Here is a 24,653-nt window from a genome sequence, read left to right as displayed (position 1 = left end):
GGGAGCGGATAGGGGAGAGGCACAATTCAAGAGTCATCTATTTATCTATTTCAACCATTCCATGTGGTTTCCACTGACAAGGCAAGGTTATCCATCCAAAAAAACAGTCAGGGAGGGTGTGTGTATGTGTATGTGTGTGTGTGTGTGTGTGTGTGTGTGTGTGTGTGTGTGGGGCTGGACAGTGCGACTGTTTTGCTCGCATTTGCGAGTGGATAATTTCCAATGCAACTAGAAAATTACATTGTCGCATCAGTGCGAGTCCGACAAACATTGGTACATGTGCTGTTTAACGTGAGCACTATTTTTTTTCTCCTTTTTTTCAAGCGAATGTTTAGACTAACGTAATAGGCTGGTTGAATCTTCTGAATCGATCAATAAAGCGCAGCATTTAGCTACGTAATCAGATCTGATACAGAGCAGGAGACAGAAACGAGAGTGACTTGGACGAAGAGGAGGATGGGGCGTTAAGCAGGGGTGAAAGTAGGCCGGAACGGTCCGGTTCGCCATACCGCTAAAAGATTTAGAGCCGGTACGCAGCAAGGAACATGTTTTTTGTTTTGTGTTTTTAGGGGACGCAACATCTGCCCGTCACGCAAAACAGGCCCTTTATCCACACAATTTTCAAGCGCATTTCTCCTAAATCAATGTCAATTTCAGCTACATTAAAATCTCTGTGGTATTCCATCAACAGAATGTGTCCCGTGTTGAGGCGCATTTCTGTAACTCGCATTTCCCATCAGTAGTTTACATTCGCTTGTCGTACTATGTTGCACGGCAGTCTGCATTGTAGACTCGAGTGCTGTGGGTTTTGGCAGACAGCAGTGAGCAGTCGTTTTTGCACAAAACAAAACAAAACAAAATAAATAAATTAAAACAAGTAATAAGTTGTGATGTTTCACGATCAACAACCTAAATCATGAATGACACAGTCGAGTGCTCGATGCTTCCGTAAACACATCCTCGGAAGGGTGTGTGATTGGTTGTTGAACAAGGATGTTGAAGGTTGGAGTAGTAGTGCCTGCAATAACTTAATCCTGCTTTCACCCCTGGTTAGGATTAGGCTAAATAAGCACTATTTGTTTGAAAATGTCCCCTTTATGAAAATTGCTGAATTTTAATTGTCCTACTAAAAAATGTTGTGTGCTACTAAATCTTTCAGCATGGTAGCACAGTGCTACTTGGAGAAAAGCCAAGCGTCCAGCCCTGTGCGCGCACGCGAGCATCCTCCGAGCCCACCTCCTCGATGTCGACAGGTTTGCTGAAGATGTTGAAGCGCTTGTCGGTAGCCAGGCGCTTGGTGACGTCCCTGAGGAAAAGGCGCAGCTCTCGGAGCGTGTTCTCCTCCTGCTCGGCCAGGCGCCGGCGCTCCTCGGCGGAGAGGACCCTGGGGGCCGGGGCCTCCGCTACCGGCAGAGCCTCCTCGCTGCACACACCTGCCGGACACAGGGGGAGGCGCGTGGTGGTCATTATCTCGTGGAAACACAAGAAGCCGTGGCTCGAGGCCTCCGCGCGCCGAGCACGTGACAAGACAGAGAGAGGGGGAGAAACGTGGGTCAGAGGTGAGAGTAAGTATATACACACGCACACACACACACGCGCACACACAACCACACGGACTAAATCCATATTTTGGAAATAAATTCTCGGCTCCGCGTGGCTTATAGATCTCCTTCTTCCTTCCCCCCCCCACCGCCAAGCCCCAGGCGCCTGTCAACATCTTTAGCCTCAGAACCACATTAGCGGTAGCCACAACGCAGCTCGCCGACTGGCTAGCGGTGAGTCTAATTACAGCTAATGGCGTGAGAGCTAGCTAGCGCCTGCCTCGCGTCTCCCGGCTCCCCCCCCCCACCAGTAGCCCTGACGGAAGCTGCTGAGCTGCTGTTTTATTCAGCGGGGGGACCCCCGACGGGCGCGGAGCCGGGCAAGCGGGGACCCCCTGCTTCACATCAATGAGGGATCCTGGATCCGAGGCGTTGCCGGAGAAGCATTTCCATTTGAAAGGCTGCTGCTGTCCAGGCATCGGCCGACAGCTCGCTCCCACACTGGGCTGGTAGCCACAGATACACTGAGGCTGGGGGAGGGCGGGGTGGGGGTGGGGGGGGGGGAGAGAGGGGGAGGGGGGGAGAGAGAGAGAGAGAGAGAGAGAGAGAGAGGGGCTGGGGGAGGGGAGTGGAGAAAGAGAGAGGATGGAGGAGATGGCTAGGGATGGAGGGAGAGAGAGGGGGGGATGGAGAGGGGGTACGGGGATGTGGGTAGGGACAGAGGACGAGGGAGAGGCAGGGATGGGGGGGGTAGGTAGGGATGGAAGGAGCGAGTTGGGTGGGGGAGGGTGGAAGAAAGGAGAGAGAGAGAGAAAGAGAGAGAAGCAGGGGATAGATGGGGGAGGAAAGGAAGTGCGGAGGTCTGGGAGGAGGAGGAGGAGTTCAGACCGGGGGTAGAGAACTACGGGAGGCTACCGGCGTCACGTTGCGTCAGCCCCCCCACCCCCCCTCCCCAGGGCCTGGTCTCTGGAGCTCCGCAGCCTGGTGGTGAAGCAGTCGGCTCCTCTCTCGGAGAGACGGGAAATCTAACAGTCGATGTATACGTTCAGGTGAGCCGTCGCAGAGGAGGGGAGATGAAATAGAATAATGGATGAACGGCGCTTTTCTTGCCCGCTGGGGTAGTGTGCCAGATGGGATTCCGTAACCCTGGTTAACACCTCCTGGGGCGCTAGGAGCTTCCCTTAAAAAGCAATTCACACAGTTGCTCAGACCAACTTTTACTAAGGAGTGTGATGAGCTCTTTAGCTAAGACAAAGGGGTGGGGCTGGCCTTGTTGCTAGGCGCGACAATGTGCTTCATCAAGGTGCTTGCTGACCAGTGTAATTGGTAGATGTGGGGCTACCTATCTAGTGTAGGAATGTGTCTACACGTGTCTGTGAGTCCATGCATGTGCAAGTGTGTGAGTGTTTGTGTGCCCATGAGCGTGCGTGTGTGTGCAAGCATCTACACCTTGGTGTGTGTTTGTGTTGTAGTACCTGTGTTTCTCCTGTGGGGGGGCGCTCTTGCAGCCTGGACCAGCAGCAGGTCAGTGAAGAACTTCCTCCTCTCCTCCTCTCCAGGAGGAGACAGACTCACCACCTCCCCGTAGGTCCTCTGGAACATACTCCTCACCTGGAGAACAAACAACAACAACAACATCAGTCAACAGCACAGCCCCACAGTCTGTCAACAAGAATGACCCCTGAAGAGCACATGTTGGTAAGTTCCAGTTAAACTAGAGGGTGACAGTATAACAGTACACTGTGGCTTCAATCCATCTCCCTCGGAGAGAGAGAGAGAGAGAGAGAGGAGGGGGGGGGGGAGAGAGAGAGAGGGAGAGAGAGGGGGAGAGAGAGAGAGAGAGGGGGGGGAGAGAGGGAGAGGGAGAGAGAGGGAGAGAGGGGGAGAGAGAGAGAGGGAGGGAGAGAGAGAGAGGGGGGAGAGAGGGAGAGAGAGAGAGGGGGAGAGAGAGGGGGGGGGCAGTTATTTACTCTCCTCCGTTCAGACCGACATCCGAGGACAGTGTCTTGTTCTCTGACCTAACTTCACCATCGATATTCTGACACCATGAAAGATGCTGAATTTCAGATGAGGGATAAGTGTTAAAAAACAAAGCAGTGTTCCGTGAAGCAGATCGATTGGGTTCTGATATCGACCTTGCCTGTCCGTGTGTGTGTGTGTGTGTGTTAGCTGTACTCCTCAGGTGCCCATTCCTGTCTGCTAACTCACAGGAGTGATGTACGTCTGCTACCATCCACTCTCCCATATGTCTACCCAAGATGGAGAAGTTGTGCGAAACTTTTAGTGGACTTTGGTGTCTAAACTCTATTATTGAACAGAGAACAGACTGTCTCCCTGCTACAAATTACTTTTAGTTTCTGATATATTCTGCGCTGAGCTAGAAGTCTTGGACTCTTCATCTCTCCAGTTCTTGTCTAGACACACATCCCTGCAGAGCACATGCTGCGTGTGTGTGTGTGTGTGTGTGTGTGTGTGTGAGAGAGAGAGAGAGAGAGAGAGAGAGAGAGAGAGAGAGAGACTAAGCGTGTGTGTCTCCACATCCAAAGGGCTGTTTGTGTGAACGCAGGATTCAAACGCTGTGATAAGAGAGGAATCAAGCTGTGCAGATGTTTGTTGAGATGTGAACGAGCCTTTCGGAGAGGATTTTTGGGGACGGGGGCAGGGTGACCGGCTAAGAACCCACGGAATTTAACATCCAACAACTGAGCCGAAAGGCTTTGACGACGCAACGGCCGGGTAACGCTAATGGCGCAGATTTGCTCCGGGGGTGTGATGGAAAACGATGGATGGAGGGAGGAAGAGGAAAAAAAAGAGCTTCGTGTCGGCGCACGGCGTCGAATGATTTCCTCTGTCCTGAACGAGACCCGGGGAGCTAAAGGAAGGAAGGAGGGAGGGAGGGATGAGGGGGGCGAGGATAGACGGAGGGATTGATGGATGGATGCAGGGATGAAGGAGCAGGTAGCCGGAGGGAGGCGCAGGCCGCCTGGCCGGGGATCAGTGGGGCTCGGAGGCGCAGCAGCAAAGCCAAACTGGAGCTCCGCTGCGCTGGAAGAATAATAAATCTACCGGTCAGCAGGGAGGGAGGGGCAGATAAACACGCCGAAATAAAAACTCTCTCTATCCCTCGCTCTCTCTCCCCCTCTCTCCCTCTCTCTCGCTCTCCCTCCCTCCCGCCCTCTCTCCCTCTCTCTCTCACTCCTCTCTCAATCTCTCTCTCTCAATCTCTCTCTCAATCTCTCTCTCTCAATCTCTCTCTCCCAGTACAGATACAAGCAGGGGCCTGGACTGAGGACGGACAGACGGATCCCTAAACGAATGAAAGAAAACGGAAAAACATTCGCTCTTTGAAGGAGCGGTACGGTGAGGCGAAAAGCGGCTCTGAGTCATTGCTTGATTGAATTCGATCTTTTATCTGCCCCCGAGACCGGGCGATTCTTTAAGAACTCCTTCCCGAATCACGTCCACCGTGTCCGGAAAGCGCCGAGGCTTTCGTACAACCCAAAAAGGGGCTCTTCTTTTCACAAGCCTTACGGACGCGGACAAAACAACGAAACCGTCTGTGTGATGGACATCGTCACCGGTGACAGCCGAGGCCCACTAGACTAGACAACTATGTAATGGCCATTCAGAAGCTGATAGGAATTATTGATTAGATCATTCAATGTCTATTACATTTGGCTGCATTTTCTCATCAGTGTAGAAATTGTGTAGCCAGTGACGTTTGGGTTCAACCAGTTTGAATACTTAATAATAGACTTCTCTGAACACACCCTGAGGTCTAACACACATGGAGCCATTTCCGTACAACTAATCCCCTGCCCATTGTGCTGGCAAAGGGGAGCGGTGTGTGTGTGGGTGTGTGTGTGTGTGTGTGTGTGTGTGTGTGTGGGACTGGTTCCACAAAGGAGTCCTGGCAGAACGTACTGACAGATCCTGACCACACCCAGGGGTCGGTCTGAATTTAGAACGGGATGTCAGAAAAGCTCCTGGAGGGATAATGTGTACAGGTTGGTCCCAATACTCAGGGGCGTCATGCAACCCCAAAAAACGGAGGGGGCACGAGGCATTGGTCCGAATGATATACTGTATACTGAAATTGAATCTGATATACTGAATAGCCTAATATTTGGAGGACCTGTTCATCAGTTAAGGACAACCTTAATCTAAATGTATGCAAGCAGACCATGAAAACGTTTATCCGAGACAGGAGCGGGCGATGGAGTTGTATTTTCAGTCGTATTTTACAATTTTGTTGTATCACAATATGTATTGTATCGTATCACAAAGAATCGTGTTATGTATTGTATCGTGAGGTCCTTGCCAATACCCAGCCCTACTTTAGAGTCCAGCAGAAGTCCACTCTGACGGGGTTCAGGGAGTCCCAACAGGTACCAGAGCGCCCCCTACCTGCGACGCAGCACAGGAGCTGTTTTCCAGGGTACAACGATCCCTGATGTGCACCGGTGTTACTGACTGATACCTGGAGCCACCTGCTCTCTCCTCTCACTTTCTACACCTCGCTCGCCCGCTGTCTGTCCCTGTGGGGATACGTGGGCAGACGGGAGAGAGGGAGGGAGGGAGTGAGAGAGAGGGAGGGAGGGAGGGAGAGAGAGAGAGAGAGAGGGAGCGAGAGAGAGAGGAGTGAGAGAGAGAGAGGGAGAGAGAGGGAGCGAGAGAGAGAGTGGAGTGAGAGGGAGAGAGAGGGAGCGAGAGAGAGTGGAGTGAGAGGGAGCGAGAGATCGAGAGAGAGGGAGAGAGAGGGAGAGAGAGAGGGAGCGAGAGATCGAGAGAGGGAGAGAGAGAGGAGTGAGAGAGAGGGTGGGGGAGGGGTGACAGTCGTAGGATAGGGGGGGTGCCGTGTTGTCGATAGGGCCTGGTGAGATGATTTGGCAGGCGAGGGACAACGCTCCCTGCCGCTCGCCGTGACGACAGCTGTCACCAGCGTCGTTGCCAGAACGACAAGGACAGTTTAAACAGACGTGTTCTGGAGCCCCGGCCGGTCCACAAGGAGGAATAAACCAGACCTCCATCTCCATCCGTAATGAGCGCTCTGTTCCGTCAGCACGTTTTCTCCACAAGTACTGTAACCTACCCACAATTAGGCACTAGGCCTATTTAACCACCAAGGTAGGAGGTTAAACCACCAGGGTAGGTCTATTTAACCACCAAGGTAGGAGGTTAAACCACCAGGGTAGGTCTATTTAACCACCAAGGTAGGAGGTTAAACCACCAGGGTAGGCCTATTTAACCACCAAGGTAGGAGGTTAAACCACCAGGGTAGGCCTATTTAACCACCAACCACCAGGTAGCGAAGTTCATGCAGCCTACGTTGTGACATAGATAGAAATAAACTAGAAATACCGCCTCAGGGTTGTATGGCCAAGCTGCAGTTCACATCCATGCCTGTCCAGACTCATAACATATTATGCACTAGTGGAGACTGAGGGGATTCTACAAAAAACAAACAATGAACATTAAATGAATAATTTTGCTTTATCAGGGGTAGGGTAGCTTTATTTATTGAACATATAATGAATGTGATTATTAGATTGACCTTGACATTCGACTACCAAAATCGAATTAGTTCATCCTTGAATCCAAGTGGATGTTTCCCTCAAGGCGTTCCTGATATCACGTTCACGAGAATGGGACGGATGTGAGGTCACACTGACCTCGACCCCCAAAATGTAATCAGTTCTTCCTTGAGTCCAAGTGGACATTTAGGCCGTATTTGAATAAATCCCCTCAAGGCGTCGCCATTTAAATACATCCGAGTCCAAAGTCCTGTTCTCTCTGCTGGTGCACCTGGTCTGTACTGTAGTCTCGCCGTGACTGAAGTGATGTCACACACTGCTCCCGCATCAGCTGACGCCGGGATATACGAGAACAATGGCGTAGGAAACCTCCCTGGGTCTAGTAAGGATGCACGGCGACCGCCAGCAGCTCGATGTCTGGGTCACGGGTCTGTTCCTTAACCGGCACACATCCGGGGTCGCGACCCTTGTTATTCACTAGCGAGGCAGGCCTCCCCACTTAGTCCTGCTATGGATTCACGACTGCATTTCTGCAGCTCCTTAGGCGATTCCCCTCTCTCCATATAACAAGATTCCAAGATTTTGAAATCCATTTTTCCTTGAGTAAACAATCTTCGTGTCATCCATTCTATATTTACTATACTGCAGCTGATACACTGAGGTTGCCCCGTAAAGATTTGATGAGAGAGAGGACAGAGGGGGCGAAGAGAGCAGAACAAAAACACGAATACAGAGCCGCTATATAACCGGCTGCTGCTCTCGTGGCGCCATCTTCCCCGAGATGTGTTTTCAAAACAGGGCCTCAGGCTTTGTTTTGAAAGCGTTATCTCCAAGACGATGCCGCCAGCACTTCTGTTTCGTCGCACCTCAGAACATGGTAACAAACAATTATCCTTCCAGCTGCGATTGTCTTGCAGGTATCCTCCGAACCATACAACTTTCAGAGCCTACCCACTGGTACGATCTCCAAACTTCTATGTTCAACAGATGGCTCTAGAATTTCCCCATCTCTGCATTCTAACCAATCCCTTCAATCCCCCAAACCCTCTTCTACAAATCTCCTGGAAGCTGAACTGCTGTTAAACCCCTCTCTCTCTCTCTAATGGAGTTATGTCATTGATCTGGCTCTCCACAGCGCCACAGTGACCCCTTGCTGTGTGTGAGTGCATGTGCAAACCCCCCCCCTGTGTGTGTGTGTGTGTGCGTACGTGACTCATATATGTGTGTATCATATCAATGTGTGTGTGTGTATACGTAAATATTCTTTGTATGTGTGCATGGGTACGTATTAATGTGTGTGTAATGTATCGCGTGTGCACGTGAGCGGGTAGTACATTGTTGTGCCTGTGTGTATCGTGTGTGTGTGTGTGTGTACGCTCCATGCTCACATTGATCCTGCTGCTCTAGCAGAGTGGAGAATGTGTTTGATCACAATGTTTCTACAAGCAAGCAGGGCACATAAGGCCACGCGCACGCACACACACGCGCGCGCACACACACACACACACACACACACACACACACACACACACACACACACACACACACACACACACACACACACACACACACACACACACACACACACACACACACACACACACACACACACACACACACACACACACACACACACACACAGGACCTGCAGACTGAACAGACACCTCACTCTAGGAGGCGGAATCAATGTTTCAGTACAACCTCCTCCACATTCAAGGCTGGTTTGAAGCCACCTCGGTCAGTTCACAGAAGGTCTTTGCTCAGTTCAAAAGAAAGAAAATCTTCACTACATTTTAAAATGGATGCCCGCGTACGTTTGAGGTTAGACGCGGTCGGGTGAAGGGTTGATCGGATTTCCAGCCTTAATCCCGGAGAGCCGCCAGAACCGTGCGAGGGCAGAGATGTGAGGCGTCGTCACGGAGCTCGGGGGGAGGTCCTCCGGGCCGCACCGGGCAGTGCCGGAGAGATCGTGTCGGGGCTGGACGACCTGAGAGAAGGGTCCGGTTCCTTTAAAGTTTAATCCCTTCAAAGTACACTTTTAAGAGTCGCCGGCCGTAAGTCGACATGCCGAGGTGGCCGGCGCGCCAGCGGTGGGGGACGCCTACGGCGCCGTGGGCATGTCTGTCTTGCCGGGGCGAGGATTTCAACGTCCCTGGGGCGACGCGGAGAATTACAGACGTCTCGTAGTTGTGTGCGCGCATGCGTGCGAGTTTGTAGTTTTGCGGTGTGCGTTGATAGGGAGGCGCTGGGCTCTTCAAATGAACCGAGAGCTCAAATGGTGAATAGTGGATTACACCGACGAACAAAGAAAGGCAGAGATAAAGAAGGACGATGGGAATCTTCCCAGCGAGTCAGAGAAGTGCTGATGATAAGCAGACCCACAGAGCAGGTCAGGAGCCTCTCACCCTGGAGCTGGCCTACCATCAAGGACTCGACCAAACTAACACACACACAAATACACCCACGCATACACCCACGCGTACACCCACGCACACACACACTACCCCCTGAAAAGAGCCCAAGAGAGCATACTCGGTTGGCAGCACGCATCTCTAAGTGGAGAGAGGTGTGTGTGTGTGTGTGCACGAACATATCCTGGGGTGAACATGCTGACTGACAACCCCAAGAGATTGTTAAAAACCCCTTTTGTTGTCAGACTTAAGAGATGAGCCGTCTCTATACTCTGGCTCGTTCCCACTCTCCCTCCCCCTCCCCTCTCCCCCTCTCCTCTCTCCTCCTCTCTCCCCAGTCCTGACGATCTCCTCTCAAAGCTGCGCCAAACGGTCATATTGTCCTGTAAATACTACTTTAAATATATGTTAATGCCATTGAAATCGCCGAATGCCTTTAAAGGTTTATAGGGAGGGTTAATACCTTTAATCGTTCATAGGGATACGTTAATCCGGCCATTCTAACGTTATATCAAATGAATGTTGGATGGTCCTGTAAATTGCTTATTCCTTCAACCTGCAGCATTGAGCAGCCTACCTCATACTGAAAGACCACACTGACTGTAACAGGGCTGCACCCTGACAGTTGACGAGTCGAATCATCAGTCGGAGACCCTTAAGTCGACAGATTCTTGAAGTCGAGCGGTCGTTTTTTCGCTCCACTGTCAAGATGCGCTGGTGGGTAAAGACGACTCAGCTGCCTGGTGATTAATATAGGACAGGCCAATCATTTGTTTTAGACCTAGGCTATTACTGTAGCTATTAGTTGTGCAGTAAAAGGAGACTTAAGACTGATAGAGTGAGGAAAGAAGGCAGGGAACCCCTCTCCCCTCTGCTATGAGCCCAGCCTACTGTGTGCCAGCAACCATGTGCATTTCCCAAACGGAATATCACAACACATAACTGCTTTCCAAGATCAATCTTCTTGTATTACTAAGATATCCACTGGGAAAAAAATATGTTTTTCCCATAGACAGATTGAGCTCTAGCGTCCGCAAAAGTGACAGCCAAAACATTTCCTTGTTGACTGCTGCTCAGTGCATGAGCCTATTCACACACACACGCTTTCCAATGCGCAGGAGACTGTCGTCAAATCGCCCAACCCTAATGCGGGCTATGGTAAACGCGGCATAAAAACATGTAGGCATCGGAAGTAGATGGACAATATGGGCTAGATGATTCATGTTCAGCAAGAAAAACAGGCGTATTTTATTGCGCTGATTACGAGTTTGAGTTAGTTTGACAGCTGCCCCGACCTCAGCGGTCTCCCCTCAGCGTTAGACATATGGGGGGAAAACGGAGGAAAGAATCGTCGAATATCTGGTTTGAATAGGCGAATCGGATTCGACTCACAAAATTCAGTCGGGGACAGCCCTAGACAGTAATACAACAATGTGCCTTCACCAAAGTTATGAGAAAGAACCCAGCAGTTTCCCTTAGTGGTTATTTCTGCAATACAATTCACACCCACAACTATTACACTTCTATCTGTCCAACATTTTGACGGTTTGCTGCTGATAAAGTATAATCACAATTCTTTCCTTTAGGCCTATTTCCATGTCCCATCATAAAAAGTTTAATTCTCTTTCTACTTTAGAACAAGTTTTATTGTAAACAGACGCTGGAAGTAGACTTACATTGCCAGAGGCAAAAAAAATCCAAACTCATTATTATTCGGTTTTACTTATTTTACAGGGCAAAATGGAATTAGAAAATAATTTGAGTGTCTGGCCACCACGACACACATTGTACAGGCTATTTCGTACAAAATAGTACAAAAAAAAGTTTCAATCCTTTAATAACTGGCCTTTTCGTTTAGTAAATAGTTTGATTTGTTGATTTAAAACAAATAAACAAGTCTCATTTCAGTTTTCTGTAAAATCATTCATATGTCAAAAGCGTGGCGCGGGAACGGACGGTCGTGGGAATAACAGGGTTGCGGTTCTGCCGTGGCGCAGCTTTCACCCTAAACCCCCCAGTCCCAGCCCTGCTATGCCCCCCCCTGACCCTCCAGTCCCAGCCCTGCTATGCCCCCCCCCTGACCCCCCAGTCCCAGCCCTGCTATGCCCCCCCCTGACCCCCCAGTCCCAGCCCTGCTATTCCCCCCCCCTGACTCTCCAGTCCCAGCCCTGCTATGCCCCCCCCTGACCCCCCAGTCCCAGCCCTGCTATCCCCCCCCCCCCCCCGGCTGACCCCCAGGGCTGCTTCTGGAGCAGGAGAAGAAAGGAGTGATACACACCAGAGAGGAGGAGGATAAGAGATGGGGGGAGGGAGCAAAGCTGAGGAGGAGGATAGAGGGATGTAGTCTGAAGTGAGCCGTGTTTGTGTGTGTGTGTGTGTGTGTGTGTGTGTGTATTTGTGCGTGCGTGCGTGGGTGTGCGCGTGTGTGTGTGCGTGCGTGTGTGTGTGTGCGCGTGCCTACCTCCACTGGCAGCTGTGTGTAGTGGGTCTCGGTGGTAGCGAGGATGAGGATGGGGCTGAAGGAGGGCACGTCCCGGAGCAGGGAGAGGAAGGTGCTCTTCACCGTGTCGCTGACTGCCTCCCACCAATCAGAGATGTGCGGCATGAACACCACGCTGGGTACACTCCGACGAGCCTCGCGGAACACCTGGGACCACACACACACACGCACACGCACACACGTACACGCACACGCACACAGTTACCAGAAAGACGAAAAACTAAAATCACTACTAATATCAGACACCTATTGTGATTATTGTGTGTGCGTGCGCGCGTGTGTGTGTGTGTGTGCGTGCTGTACCTGAGCGCAGGACTCCTCGGGGGTCTTGGTGCTGATGGAGTACAGTGTGGGCAGGTCGAGGAGGTGGACCGGGAGCTTGTCCAGGTGGTGCAGCAGGGCGGGGGCCAGGTGGGAACTCTGACCCGAGCCCGGGGGGCCGGAGAGGAGCAGGCGAGGCCGGTACGACGTGGGCTGGAGGAGGGCTGACCTAGGGGGGGTTTGGGGGGACATCATCATCATCATCATCCTGATGACACAACAAGGTTAGTGTGTGATTGACTCCCTTTGGGCTCGGCTGCTCACTCAATATAATAACCCTGACAAACTGTCTGCTGTTCACATCGATTCAAGAATGATTGCTTCGAATAAATGGTCCAGTTCCATATTTCCACCATTTTCCTGTCGTCTATTGATGATTGATGTCTGATAACTATGATTATCCCTCCATTGTGCCATTTAATTATATTGGCCCCTAATGTGGTGTAGATAAGATAAGGAGCCTTTTACATTGATGTGGATTTGATGAGAAACATTCATCTTCCCCTTTTCTACATTGGTGACCGTCCTTCAAAGATAAATTAATTGATTAGGGAATCACTCAAAATTTCGCCATTTCAATCGTGTCCACAAGGTGGCACTGAAGCCCCACTATAAGTACTACGTTCAGATCTTCACTGTGTAAGAGTTGGGTGTTATGAACATGTCTGGTCCTGTGCGTGACTTTTTTATTTGTTTCGGCCAAGCCCTGACGACTGGTTCTGATCGGCAGCTAGCTTCACCTTGAGAACGGCACTTATGGCTAATGGCTAATGCTAATGCATTCTAATGGCTCCTATAAGTAGCTCTGGATAAGCGCGTCTGCTAAATGACTAAAATGTAAGAATGTAAAATGTATCAATCCAGTGTTGTGGTTTGTCTGGGTTGTTGTTGTTGGTCCGGTGCTCAGTGAGTCAGCTGACTCACGTGGTGAAGTGCAGGAAGGGCCTGTGAGTGGCCGTAGAGGAGGCGTGTCTTTTTGGGGATCCTGGTTGGACGTCGTAGATGGACGAAGGCCCTCCCTCGTTGTCCTCGTCGCTGTACAAATCCTCCTCTACCAGCTGATTGTCTCTGCCTGCCAGGGGAGGAAACGCATTAGGCATCTCTAGGGGGGTGTGTGTGTGTGTGTGTGTGTGTGTGTGTGTGCGTCACGAACTCGTCACTCCACATCAGCCATGCAATTCCCATCTGAGAAGGTGTGTCACGCATCATCCAGACTCTCTCTGGAGAAAAATCTTTTTTATTTTAACTAGTTTTAGTGCTGCAATTACTCCAGAGAAAAAGAAAAAAAAGATAATGGGGTGTTATTAGCAGTAGAGGCCAGTGGCCTATTAGAGATATGCCGGTGTGGTAAATTGAAGTCATTAAAAGGAGCAGGAGTGATAGAACTCCCGAGAGAAATCTCCCACAGGCCAAGAGTCGTTCCGCGGCTAATCTACCGTAGCGTCTCCCCCATAGACGGGGAGTGGGAGTTGAGTTAGCTCCGTGCCAAAAGTGCGGCACCGCAGAGCTTGCCGGCGTTATCGCCTCACAGGCCTTATCGCCCGGCCGCCAGCTCCGCCGGAGAGACCGAGCGCCCGATGGCACGATGAGAGACGCCGCGAGAGATGAGCCCGGGAGAGTACTCGAGATAAATGTCAGGTGGCGAACGAGAAAATGGTCTTCCGATGACTAAAGAGGCACGAATGACAGAGGCGACAGGGCGAAGACAAGCGGACCGTTCATTCGCTCGGTTCGGTCCACACCCCCCGGGGCTTACCGTGAGCGCCGTGCCCGTCGTGTTGCTCGGCGTGGGGGAAGACTCGGAGCAGGACCTCCAGGACCTGGGCCAGGGCGCTGGTCAGCAGGGGGCGCAGGGCGGGGCTCAGGGCTCGGCCCGGGGGCGCCAGGGCCCTCTGGGATGCCGGGACGATGGTGGTCAGGGCCCTGCTGAAGTCCCGGGGCCCCAGGACGATGGAGGACACGTCCAGCTGCAGCTTGACGCTGCTGCCGTAGATCTGGGGGTAGCGGCGGCGCAGCGACGCCAGGGCCGCCTCCGTGCAAAGTGCTTTGATGTCCGCTCCGCAGTAGCCTGGGGGCAGGGGAGGGGTTAGAGGTCAGGGCAGTAAATCGCACCTAGACTAGACAAGGTCAGGTGAAATCTCTTGTTGTGAATTTTCAGGTGTATTTGTCCCCAATCAAAACATTAAACACCCCCCCCCACTACCTCCATCTCCTCTCTCCCCATCTTACCGACACATTTCTCTGCCAGCTCGTCCACGAACGGCTCAGCCAGTCTCGGGCTCCAGTCCCGTGTGTGGATCTCTAAGATGTGCTTTCTGGCCTGGGGGGGGGGGGGGAGTGGGGGGGGCACAGGCAGGTTACAGAGCGGCCACACCAACCCACGGACCACTACAAGCCTTTCTCCACTCTTCTTCATATAGTCAGCTTCCAGTCAGCCAGCCAAAGTGTTCAGCTGAACACCCGAGTTACTGCTGCTGAACACCGAGTCGCTGCCAAGGTGGGATTCAAGCCTGCAACCTGCTGGCCTAGGTTGAGTAATCTCAGCTCCAGACCCCAGCACAGCATGCTTGTGATCAACCACGGCTCTCTGCTGGGGAGATGAGCTGACGGCAACACAGACATTGGGCTTTGATTACCCACAATCCCGCTGTGAGGACAAACTACAGGAGGCAAGCAATTAGACAGACTCCATGGGAGGAGCAACTCGCAATGCACCGCTGGTCTGTGGCTGATTCTCTCTCCTGCACAAACACACACACGCGCACATACACACACTTTTGCTGGGTCAACTTACAGCACAGAAATCATTTCTCACAAAACAGTGAAAATCCTGTTCAGAAAGTCTCCCGCAAACCCCCCGTTTGTTTTTTCTCCAATCCGAAAACAAACCCCAAACCCAGTGTCCCGGAGGCCCGGCTGATGGCTGGAGGGCTGTGAAAACCAATGTCTTTGCAGCGACACCGCTGTGTGTCGATGAGCACAGCGCCTCCTATTCTGAATTGCTTCAATATGGCTCCAGCTGTGAGTGTGAATGTATGTGTTCCCGGTAAACGGCGCTCTGTTGAGAAGCCCGAAGCGAACAGAATTATCGGCTACCCAACAGAAGACACAACTCAGCCCCCCTGAAGCTCCGTATTAGCTGCTGCACTGTTGGACTTCCTGTATACCTGTTTTTTTTTGTTGTTGTTGTTTTTTTTAACCATACATAGCAGTTAATCTTTTTTTTTTTTTTTTTAAACCTGTGGCACTTTCACACAGAAATAAACTACTCCACAACCGTGTGTAGTTTGTTTATTAAAATCTCCCTTAGCTCATTTAGGAGCTAATCTCCCAGGAGTCTGGGGACTAGCTTAGCCAAGGTAGGTCATATGTATGTGTGTGTGTGTGTGTGCCTGCCTGGGCCAGGAGCGCCCATGCCACCTGCTACCAGCAGGAGGCAGTAGTTGACATCTCCCCTGCTCCGTCTCCCTCACCTTCTTGTCGGGCAGGTTGAACAGAAACTCCCGGTCGAAACGTCCGGGCCTCCTGAGTGCGGGGTCGATAGAGTCAAGTCTGTTAGTAGCACCGATGACCACTATCTCCCCTCGGCTGTCCAACCCGTCCATCAGCGCCAGCAGAGTGGACACGATAGAGCTGGAGAGAGACGGAGGGGGAGAGGGGGAGAGAGAGAGAGAGAGAGAGAGAGAGAGAGAGAGAGAGGGAGAGGGAGAGGGAGAGAGAGGGAGAGAGAGAGAGAGAGAGAGGGAGAGGGAGAGGGAGAGGGAGAGGGAGAGGGAGAGAGGAATGAGGAGGAACAGAACGGAAGAGTGCTACGGTCAAGCACAGGCATTCAACTGAGGACAAAACGCGATGCGTGGTTAGTTGAGTTTCAATCGCCCATAATCAACAACAACAACGTCGCGCTCAAGGATGCGGACGAGCTGGAGAACCGAGTTACACCAGAGAGCCCCGAGCGAGGAGGTGTGGCTCCGTGAGAGACGGGCCTCACCTGTGTATCTGGTCCTGTCTGCTGGAGCGCACTGGGGCCAGCCCGTCTATCTCATCGAAGAAGATGATGGAGGGTCTCATTAGGTAGGCCTGGAGAGAGACCAACCCACAGCCATCACAAACCCTCGCAATCAACACTGAGGATGTATCCTGTCCAGTAATCACCCCCCACCCACCCCCCCCCCCAGAGTTACCCGATTGGCTAACCTGGTCAAAGAGAAGACGCAGCTGTCGTTCTGATTCGCCGACCCACTTGCTGAGGCAGTCGGCTCCTTTCCTCATGAAGAAGGAAACCTTCTTGTCTCCCTGGCTGCACTCGTTAGCCAGCGCCCGCGCTACCAGGGTCTTCCCTGTACCTGGGGGGCCATAGAACAGACACCCTCTAAAGGGTGGGGGGGGGGGGTATGTGAAAAACAAGGACATCGCAAGACAGCTTCAATACGCCTGGGTCTTCATGTGTTGAAGGGAACGACGGGGTGTGGTCTTCTCACCTGGGAGGCTGGATCTTGAACTTCTCAAAGACCTCTGGGTAGAGCAGGGGAAACACCACCATTTCCTTCAGCGACTGGATGTGGCTGCTCAGGCCACCCACACTATCAAACTTCACCTGGGGAGACATGACACTCATCATATCCAGGCCTGTTTCTCAATTTTCCTGCTCAAAATGACATGCCCACTGTATAGAATATCTCCACAACCACAAGGGTTTCTCTGTATCTTGGCATCAAATGAAAGTTAACACCCTGTGATCAAAATAGATGTTACTGTGTCAGAGCAAATAGAGCCAGAACATTGTCAAATAAATCTAAAATTAAATGACAATCATCGCCGAAAAACAGTTTTTTAGAGTGAATATCAGCTTGGAAACATGAGATTAGTAACCCAAATAATCTAGAAATTATTATTCCAATGTATGTATTCCCAAATTAGATGCTAGTGATGTGAGTCAGTGCAAATTTGGAGAGGTTTTATTACAGGTATGTCCAGGCCTGTGTGCCATTTGGATACCTTTTGGCACCATCATCAGTGCCAGTGCTATTATACACTGTAAAACTAATAATATTTCACTGACATACCACTACAGGTATAAATTCCATCCAAATTGTGAAATAAAGAAATATATCACTTCACTGGCCCATACACTAGGCCCTACCGGGAATTCATGCACAATTCTTCGGCCGACAATGATATGTCAATGGGTTGGAGTTGCAGCTTCTACTACAATGGATTTCTATGGGGGAAATGCCCGTGTGCGTCTCAAAGGATACGGCGAGCGACAGAATGACAGAGAGGAGAAGGGAGACAACTCTGGCTTTGTAACTCCAGAACCTTTTCTGTAGTAAACTTTTTTTCCTGCCTGTCATTATTTTCTGTCCTTTAGCAAGACAATTACTGAAAAAGAACTAAACTAAACACGACCTCTGTTCCCATCACAGCCAATCAGCACGTGTCTAATCCGGACAGATATGCGCTTGCTGCTTACACATGCCGATATCTCTGGAACCCATTTGTCAATTATGATAACTGATCCCTCATTTGAAGCGTCAGAGCCAATAGAATCAAGGCTTCGGTCAATATGATGTCAGTGGTGATGAATGTCACGTCGAAACAGAAGTCAAATCAAAGACTCACAGAGCTATATTAAATCGCTTAGATTACATTTTTCGTTTGTGGTGTGCTTATAAAATATCTTGCCATGTAAACTGTGTTCACCAGAGATAAAAATGCTTTTGGTGTTGTGGCTGCGGTTTTTCTCATTTGTTGGTGTATTGGATGTACCAATCTGATACAGGCAAGCCTGTGTTTAACTGTGTTGAAAGCAGGAGTCACAAGTCTGTCCTCAGATAAGTCTGCCAGATACGACCGCGCTTAGGCCTTTGGCCTGTAGTTGGTTAGTAATTAGTCAGCCAGTTAGTTTCAGTAGTTAGTTAGTTAGTTAGTTGTCTGTTTGTTTGTTAACTAGTCAGTTAGTTAGTTAGTTTAGTTAGCCAGTTAGTCTCTTGCTTGTTCTGGCCTGTTTGCTGTCTATCTGTCTTGTCTCTTTCTGTGACTATGTAAAGCGTCCTTGGGTCTTGTGAAAGGCGCTAGATACATTTAATTTATTATTATTATTATTGGGGTTCTACAGGCTAAACGCACACACAATCAGAGGACATGGTTCTCCTGTGATAACAGCCCTATTTGGAGAGACGTTGTGTGGACGAGGACCCCGTGTTCTCACCGAGCTGTCCAGGTTCATGGGGTCCACGTCGGCCAGGCTGGCGCCCACTTTCACGCGGTCGCGCAGCACCCCGCTGGCCAGGTCCTCCGCCCGCAGGTTCATAGGTAAACACCTGCCATGTGACAGACAGCGCCGGAGAGCTTTACTGAGAGAAAGAGCGAGAGAGAGAGAGAGAGAGAGAGAGAGAGAGAGAAAGAAAGAGGCAGAGATAGAGAGAGAGAAAGGGAGAAAGCGGCAGAGCGAGAGAGGGAGAGAAGGAGAAAGAGGCATAGCGAGAGAGAGAGAAAGGGAGAAAGAGGTAGAGAGATAGAGAGAGAAAGGGAGAAAGAGGCAGAGCGAGAGAGAGAGAGGGAGAGAGGGAGAGAAGGAGAAAGAGGCAGAGCGAGAGAGAGAGAGAAAGAGAGAAAGAGGCGGAGCGAGAGAGAGAGAGAGAGAGAGAGAAAGGGAGAAAGAGGAAGAGAGAGAGAGAGAGAGAGAGAGAGAGAGAGGGAAGGAGAGACACGGAAAGGGACAGAGTCAGGAGGAGAGGAATCACCTGTTCCTGGCCCGGGTCATGCTCTTGCCTTTCCTCCTCTCAAACCTCTCCTCGTCAGAGGAGGAGGTGGTGTCACTGCTGTGGATGGCGTGCTTCTTCACTCTGGAGGACGAGGAATTTACAGACGTCATCCCTCAATAACGCCCATCCCAACATCACGCCGTTTCACATCGATACGAGAGTGACGTCGTTCTCGCAGAGTTATGGTGCGTTCGTTTGTGGTCGGAGGTGGCAAGTCGCAAGTGGCAAAATACCTACCTCCGACCTGTGTGCATTCGAGCTATAGCGAATGATATGATGATGATATGATATTGACGTCAGCCGGCAACTGGGGGCTGAGAAACATATCCGAATTTGCGACGAGGAAGTGCGAGTTCATGCGGCATTTTATTTAATCATTCCTAGTAGCAAGTCGCAATTTGCCACCTCCCAGTAATAAACGAACGCACCATTAGAACGCCACTATGGTTTAAATTCCACCGATAAACTGTTACCTTATATGGCTTCTTCTAGCAGGGGATCTGTGTGTGTCGAACAGAGAGGGGTTGGTCTGCTTCCTGTTCACTGGCTCTGAAGAGCAATCACAGTAGGATTTAGTGACATCATTATGCACACATCAGGAGTTCATTATCTCATCTAGAGTCAGTCAAAGAGAAAACCGCTCGGTCCGTCGTTACCAATAGGTGGCGCCTCGTATCGCTGCACAGTCTTGCGCTGCCGGAGGTTGTAGGGCCTGTCGTTCTCCTCTCCGGCCTCCTCGGCTTCATCCTCTTCATCGTCGTCCTCGTCGTCCTCCGCCTCCTCCTCCTCCTCTTCCTCCTCGTGAGACTCTGAGACACCGGAACAAAAGACAGTGAAGAGGGTCATCTTTACACACCGGTGGAAATGAGACGCAATCATCATGTCATCGTCGTGAACATGACTGACAGATGCAGGTTGAGATTTTATTTTATTTTATTTTATTTATTTTTTTTGCAAAGGACACTGTTGAAAAAACAACAACAAGCTTAGCGCCGCCCAAGACGATTGTGATTGGTTTAAAGACCCCCCCCCCCCCTCTAAGCATTATAATGGGGTGCAGCCAGACCCTTCTCCAATGCTGGAGCAGCTGCAGAACAAAGTGTGGAGAAAGGTCTGGGTTATGACAGACTAACATAAGACCAACCTTCCGTGCCCTCTTCCTCCTCCCCCTCTTCCTCCTCCGTCTTGCCCAGGTGGTGCGTCTGCATGCCGAAGGTGTTCCTGCGCATCGCCTTCCTCCTCTTCACCCGGGAATACATGTCCATGTTTTCCTGAAAGGACAGGTCTTTAGGTATGGCTTCGGGTGCAGCCATATCTGATCCATGAAGTATGACTAGATAAGGTGGGGGGGGGGGGAAGTAATTCGGGGGGTGGGTGAGATGGGAGGAAGGTCTTGCCAGCCAGTCTGGGCCAGTATGACTACATAAGTGGGGGGGGGGGGAGTTATTCGGGGGGTGGGTGAGAAGGTAGGAAGGTCTTGCCAGCCGGTCTGTGCCAGTATGACCAGATAAGGTGGGGGGGGGGGGGGTAGTCATTCGGGGGGTGGGTGAGATGGGAGGAAGGTCTTGCCAGCCGGTCTGGGCCAGTATGACTAGATAAGTTGGGGGGGGGGTCATTGGGGGGGTGGGTGAGGGTGGGAGGAAGGTCTTGATAAGGTTAGGGGGGGGGGGGCATTCGGGGGGTGGGTGAGATGGGAGGAAGGTCTTGCCAGCCGGTCTGGGCCAGACTCACCACCTCGGTGTTGGTCCACATGCGGAGTCTCTCCACCTCACGGTTCTGCCTGATGCTGCTGATGTTGTCCATCTCCTGGAGGACGGCCTCCGCCGTGCTGAGGCACAGAGACGCAAGGGGGGGGTGTGAGGACAGACATTCTCCAGGAAAACTATTTTGCTCTCTAGCAGTCACGATGCAGACATAGGTAGGGTGTGTGTGTGTGTGTGTCTGGGTAGGGGGTGTGTTACCTGTTGACGAGCTGGTCAAACAGCAGTTTCTGGTTGAGGTGTTCGAAGCGGCTCTTCCTCTCCCGGCAGCTCCTTTGCCGCTCTGAGTGACCGTTCATGTGGGAGTGGTCTCCCCCTCCAGCCTCCTCCTCACGCTGGTTCTTATGAGCTGCAGGGACAACCCCACAACAGGTCAAAGGTCAATTCACAACTCATTCAATTTTTTTTAAAGATACCTCAAATGACTTCATGACTTACCATGTCCATTTTGCAGGGTACGAGAGGACAATCTGCATTGAGATAATACAAATAATGTAAAGAAAATTTATAAGAGAAATACTCATCCGATGACATATCAACACACAGACCAACACACACACACACAGTCCATTTGAGATGCAGGTCTTGAGCCCAGGAATGACAGGCAACGTGTCCCTCTCACCTGGTGCAATAGGTGGGCATGTCCCAGCTGACCCTCTGGCCCTTGGTCTGTGGAGAGGGGGAGGTGTCGCTGGAGCTGGGGTTGGGTGTGGTCTGCCCGCGCGTTCGTTTCATGGGCGGGGACAGCCGTGGGCTGCTGCGACAGCTGACATCACTGCCAGGCTCCTTCTGAGGTGAGACAAATACAGAGATGATGCAGAGAGAGGGAGAGAGAGACCAACTTACAATAGGAAACAGACAAAATGTACCCATAATAGCGAGAGATTGCAACTAGTCAAAGTGTTTTATTTATAAAGTGCACAGTATAACACAAGGTCATTCTGAACAATGAAATTCTTGGTAAGGACATTGAAAGCAATAACTACAAGGAAGGCATACAAATATATATAAATTGGTTTAAAAAAAACAGTCACAAATAAGGCAAGAATAGCAAATATATGTAGCAGTAAAATTACTAGCAGCAGTTCCAGAGCCAGGAAAGATGGGGAATATGGACAGTAAGAATAAGAGCTTTAAATATTATAAAAAGTGTGGGAGCGCTGATGCGATGGAGGATAATAACAACAATAATGATCAGAATAATTATTATTATAGTAACTAGAAATGGTGTCCAGAGGGCACAGACCTACGCTCATGAATGCATGTTGTGGCTCTGTGTGCATGTAAGTGCATGAAGCAGGACACGTCTGGGATTGCTGCATTCGTTAGGTCAAGAGCTTTATGCCAGTCCAAACCACCCTGCATCTCTGTGACCTTACCAATGACAATGAATGGGGGGAATTTTTCGCTTCCAAATCCCAAAAATGAATGGAGGTAAAAGGCGAGCCATGTTTGGGCGGCTCGTGGACCCACCCTGTGATTCGGATCAGCTCCAAAATGTTATGGGTTCTAAATTGGCCCATGCTGCACCCCTCCACTGAGTTTCATGAAAATCCATCTGGTAGTTCTTGTGTAATCCTGCTAACAAACAAGCAAACCAAGAAACGGCTTGTGGATCCGCCCCGTGATTCGGATCCAGTCCAAAAAGCAAGGTTCTATGTTGGCCCATGCTAATGGACGGAAGGGTTTGGGTGGCCTGTGGATTCGGATCTGCTCAATGTAATGGGCTCTAAGTTGGACCATGCTACACCCTTCCACTGAGTTCCATGAAAATCAGTCAGGTACTTTTTGCGTAATTCTGCTAACGGACGTACGGACATACAAACACATGCCATCGAAAACATTACCTATTGCCCTGCGACGCTGTCGCTGGGGCAGAGGTCATAATAACAATATGATAATGATAATAATAAGTGATGTACATTGAATGTACATATGAAGTGACTGGAGCACACATTGCAGTGATCATGTGATCAATACGATCACGGAAATGAATGTTGCCGGTTTGAGAAGCCTGATAGCCTGGGGGAATAAACTGTTTGTGAGTCTGGTACTCTGTCTGGATGCTCTGTGGGAAATAGCGAGAACAGTCCATAGCCTGGGTGGCTGCCTTTATCAAATAATGAGTTTCCCTATCAAAGGTTATGGTATCAGTTGTTTTGTGATATCAAGCAATACATTGACTTTGCAATAGTCTCTGCCAATATAGGGGAATTTGAGGATGCATTTATGAATTCACACCTCCAGGTGAAAACTGGCACAGCATGAGAAGGAGATTATAAGAGACAGCTAGACTTCTTGGCTCCTCCAAGGAACACTGATGATAGATACCATGCCCTTGTCCTTCAAAGTATGTATAAGCATCAGCTCCTTACTGATAGGACACTGCCAGTCTGCAGAGAGCCAGGACAGACAGCAAAATCCGCATACATACCAAACACACATACCAAAGACAGTTCTGAGATGGCTTCAGGTCACCTCGCTTTCTATTGACATAAGCCTGCCTCACAGTTCATCCAAGCACTTAGCGTTCCACGTATGCTCCTTAGAATCCGTTCCCAATCATCTAACGCTAATACTCATTGCTCCGTGTGGCATCCGTATATCCGACTCCGCTACTCTGGGTTGCGTTCAATTCCACCACGACTAAATTAAAATTGATCTCATTTCATATGATCTACCACTATCGTTAGCTTAATTAAGCCAAATATATGGTCGGGAGATAGCTACATTTAGTTAACGTTACTGCATTAATTAGCTGGCTACATTATATAGGCCTATTGTCTGATTTCGGTCAGGTGTTATGAAAAGCTAACCGGCTAGCTTGTCAATCAGTGACAGCTTGTTATGTAGCCGCTACCTAGCTAGTTACTACGAGCTAGCCTAACCAGCTAATGATTATCACTAGCTCGCTACCTGTCCTCGGTAGTCAGGTTAGCTATGCATGTAAAGTAACGTTAGCTATGGCGTAAATTCATGGCATTATTAAAGCATTATGACCAACATTAACCTGGCTAGCTAGCTATCCTTAGATTGCAATGTAGCTAAATTGGCCAATATACCAATAACGTTCAATTAAACCCCAAGTATTCTAAATCCATGAGGTCAACGGCCTCTCTATATAAACATCCAAGTTCATCGAGTTCAACTTTCTAGCAGAGGGGCTAGATTGGGGACGTTAGCTGATGTTAGCTTGCCAGCCAACTGTTGTTAGCGTAAGAACCACAAGGGTTCGTCTGGACTCCCTTCCCCCACTGCTAGTTTAGAGCAACTATCCGGCTTCTCTTTTCAAACGACACGACTGAGATGTATGTCAACACTTCAATATCTAGAAGCTGGCAACATCTACACGGGTCTTTGTTTCGTTTTTTTGATAGAGGCAATCCCCCCCTCCATCCGATTGTGCTAGCTGTAGTCTAGCTAACACAAAGGGAACTGAACTTGGAGCAATGAGCTAGCTTGGTAGCGTGCCAAGGCGTCGGCCGTGCAATGCAGTCGGTGCGACAGGGAAGATATTGAATCAATGCATTGAATGCCTTTATAGTTTATTTAATTAATCCGGTAGGTGTCAAATGTTGCAAATCGTGTTTCTTACGAATATCGACGGCTGGAGCAGAGGCCACGGCTAGCTGGCTAGCTAGCGCCAGCTGGCTAGAGAACAGAACCCGGCTCTTACATGTTCCTCGGAGTTCGGGGGGTTCCTGGCGGACGACCTGGTCCTGGATGAAATACTTGGCTCATATCGATTCCTCTTTCTTGTGTTCACCATGATTTTTTCTTTGTCTGTACCGTTGTTAACGTCTATACATTTGTCTTACACAC

The 24,653-nt window shown here is 50.3% G+C and overlaps 1 protein-coding gene across 1 annotated transcript in view; it reads right to left on the bottom strand.

Annotated features, from left to right (window-relative positions):
- The window catches only part of atad2b (ATPase family AAA domain containing 2B), a gene marked incomplete at its 3' end in the record, with an annotated part of 70,558 nt that extends 45,933 nt beyond the window's left edge, over positions 1–24,625 (bottom strand). The window contains exons 1-21 of the mRNA XM_084440103.1: positions 24,508–24,625; positions 21,454–21,620; positions 21,270–21,301; positions 21,033–21,180; positions 20,803–20,899; positions 20,216–20,342; positions 19,728–19,880; positions 19,545–19,620; positions 19,051–19,152; positions 18,516–18,627; positions 16,786–16,901; positions 16,502–16,676; positions 16,296–16,384; positions 15,781–15,940; positions 14,537–14,627; positions 14,064–14,375; positions 13,232–13,379; positions 12,290–12,476; positions 11,948–12,133; positions 3,017–3,152; positions 1,237–1,433 (exon numbers count right to left, since the gene is read on the bottom strand). Of these exons, the coding sequence (XP_084296229.1) occupies positions 1,237–1,433; positions 3,017–3,152; positions 11,948–12,133; positions 12,290–12,476; positions 13,232–13,379; positions 14,064–14,375; positions 14,537–14,627; positions 15,781–15,940; positions 16,296–16,384; positions 16,502–16,676; positions 16,786–16,901; positions 18,516–18,627; positions 19,051–19,152; positions 19,545–19,620; positions 19,728–19,880; positions 20,216–20,342; positions 20,803–20,899; positions 21,033–21,180; positions 21,270–21,301; positions 21,454–21,620; positions 24,508–24,600 (2,904 nt within the window). The 5' untranslated portion in view covers positions 24,601–24,625. The remainder of the gene's footprint in view (positions 1–1,236; positions 1,434–3,016; positions 3,153–11,947; positions 12,134–12,289; positions 12,477–13,231; positions 13,380–14,063; positions 14,376–14,536; positions 14,628–15,780; positions 15,941–16,295; positions 16,385–16,501; positions 16,677–16,785; positions 16,902–18,515; positions 18,628–19,050; positions 19,153–19,544; positions 19,621–19,727; positions 19,881–20,215; positions 20,343–20,802; positions 20,900–21,032; positions 21,181–21,269; positions 21,302–21,453; positions 21,621–24,507) is intronic.
- Between the last annotated feature and the right edge of the window lie 28 nt (positions 24,626–24,653).

Source organism: Borostomias antarcticus (assembly GCF_949987555.1).
Source record: "Borostomias antarcticus genome assembly, chromosome: 6".
NCBI lineage: Eukaryota > Metazoa > Chordata > Actinopteri > Stomiiformes > Stomiidae > Borostomias > Borostomias antarcticus.
This window is presented reverse-complemented; position numbering and strand designations above follow the sequence as displayed.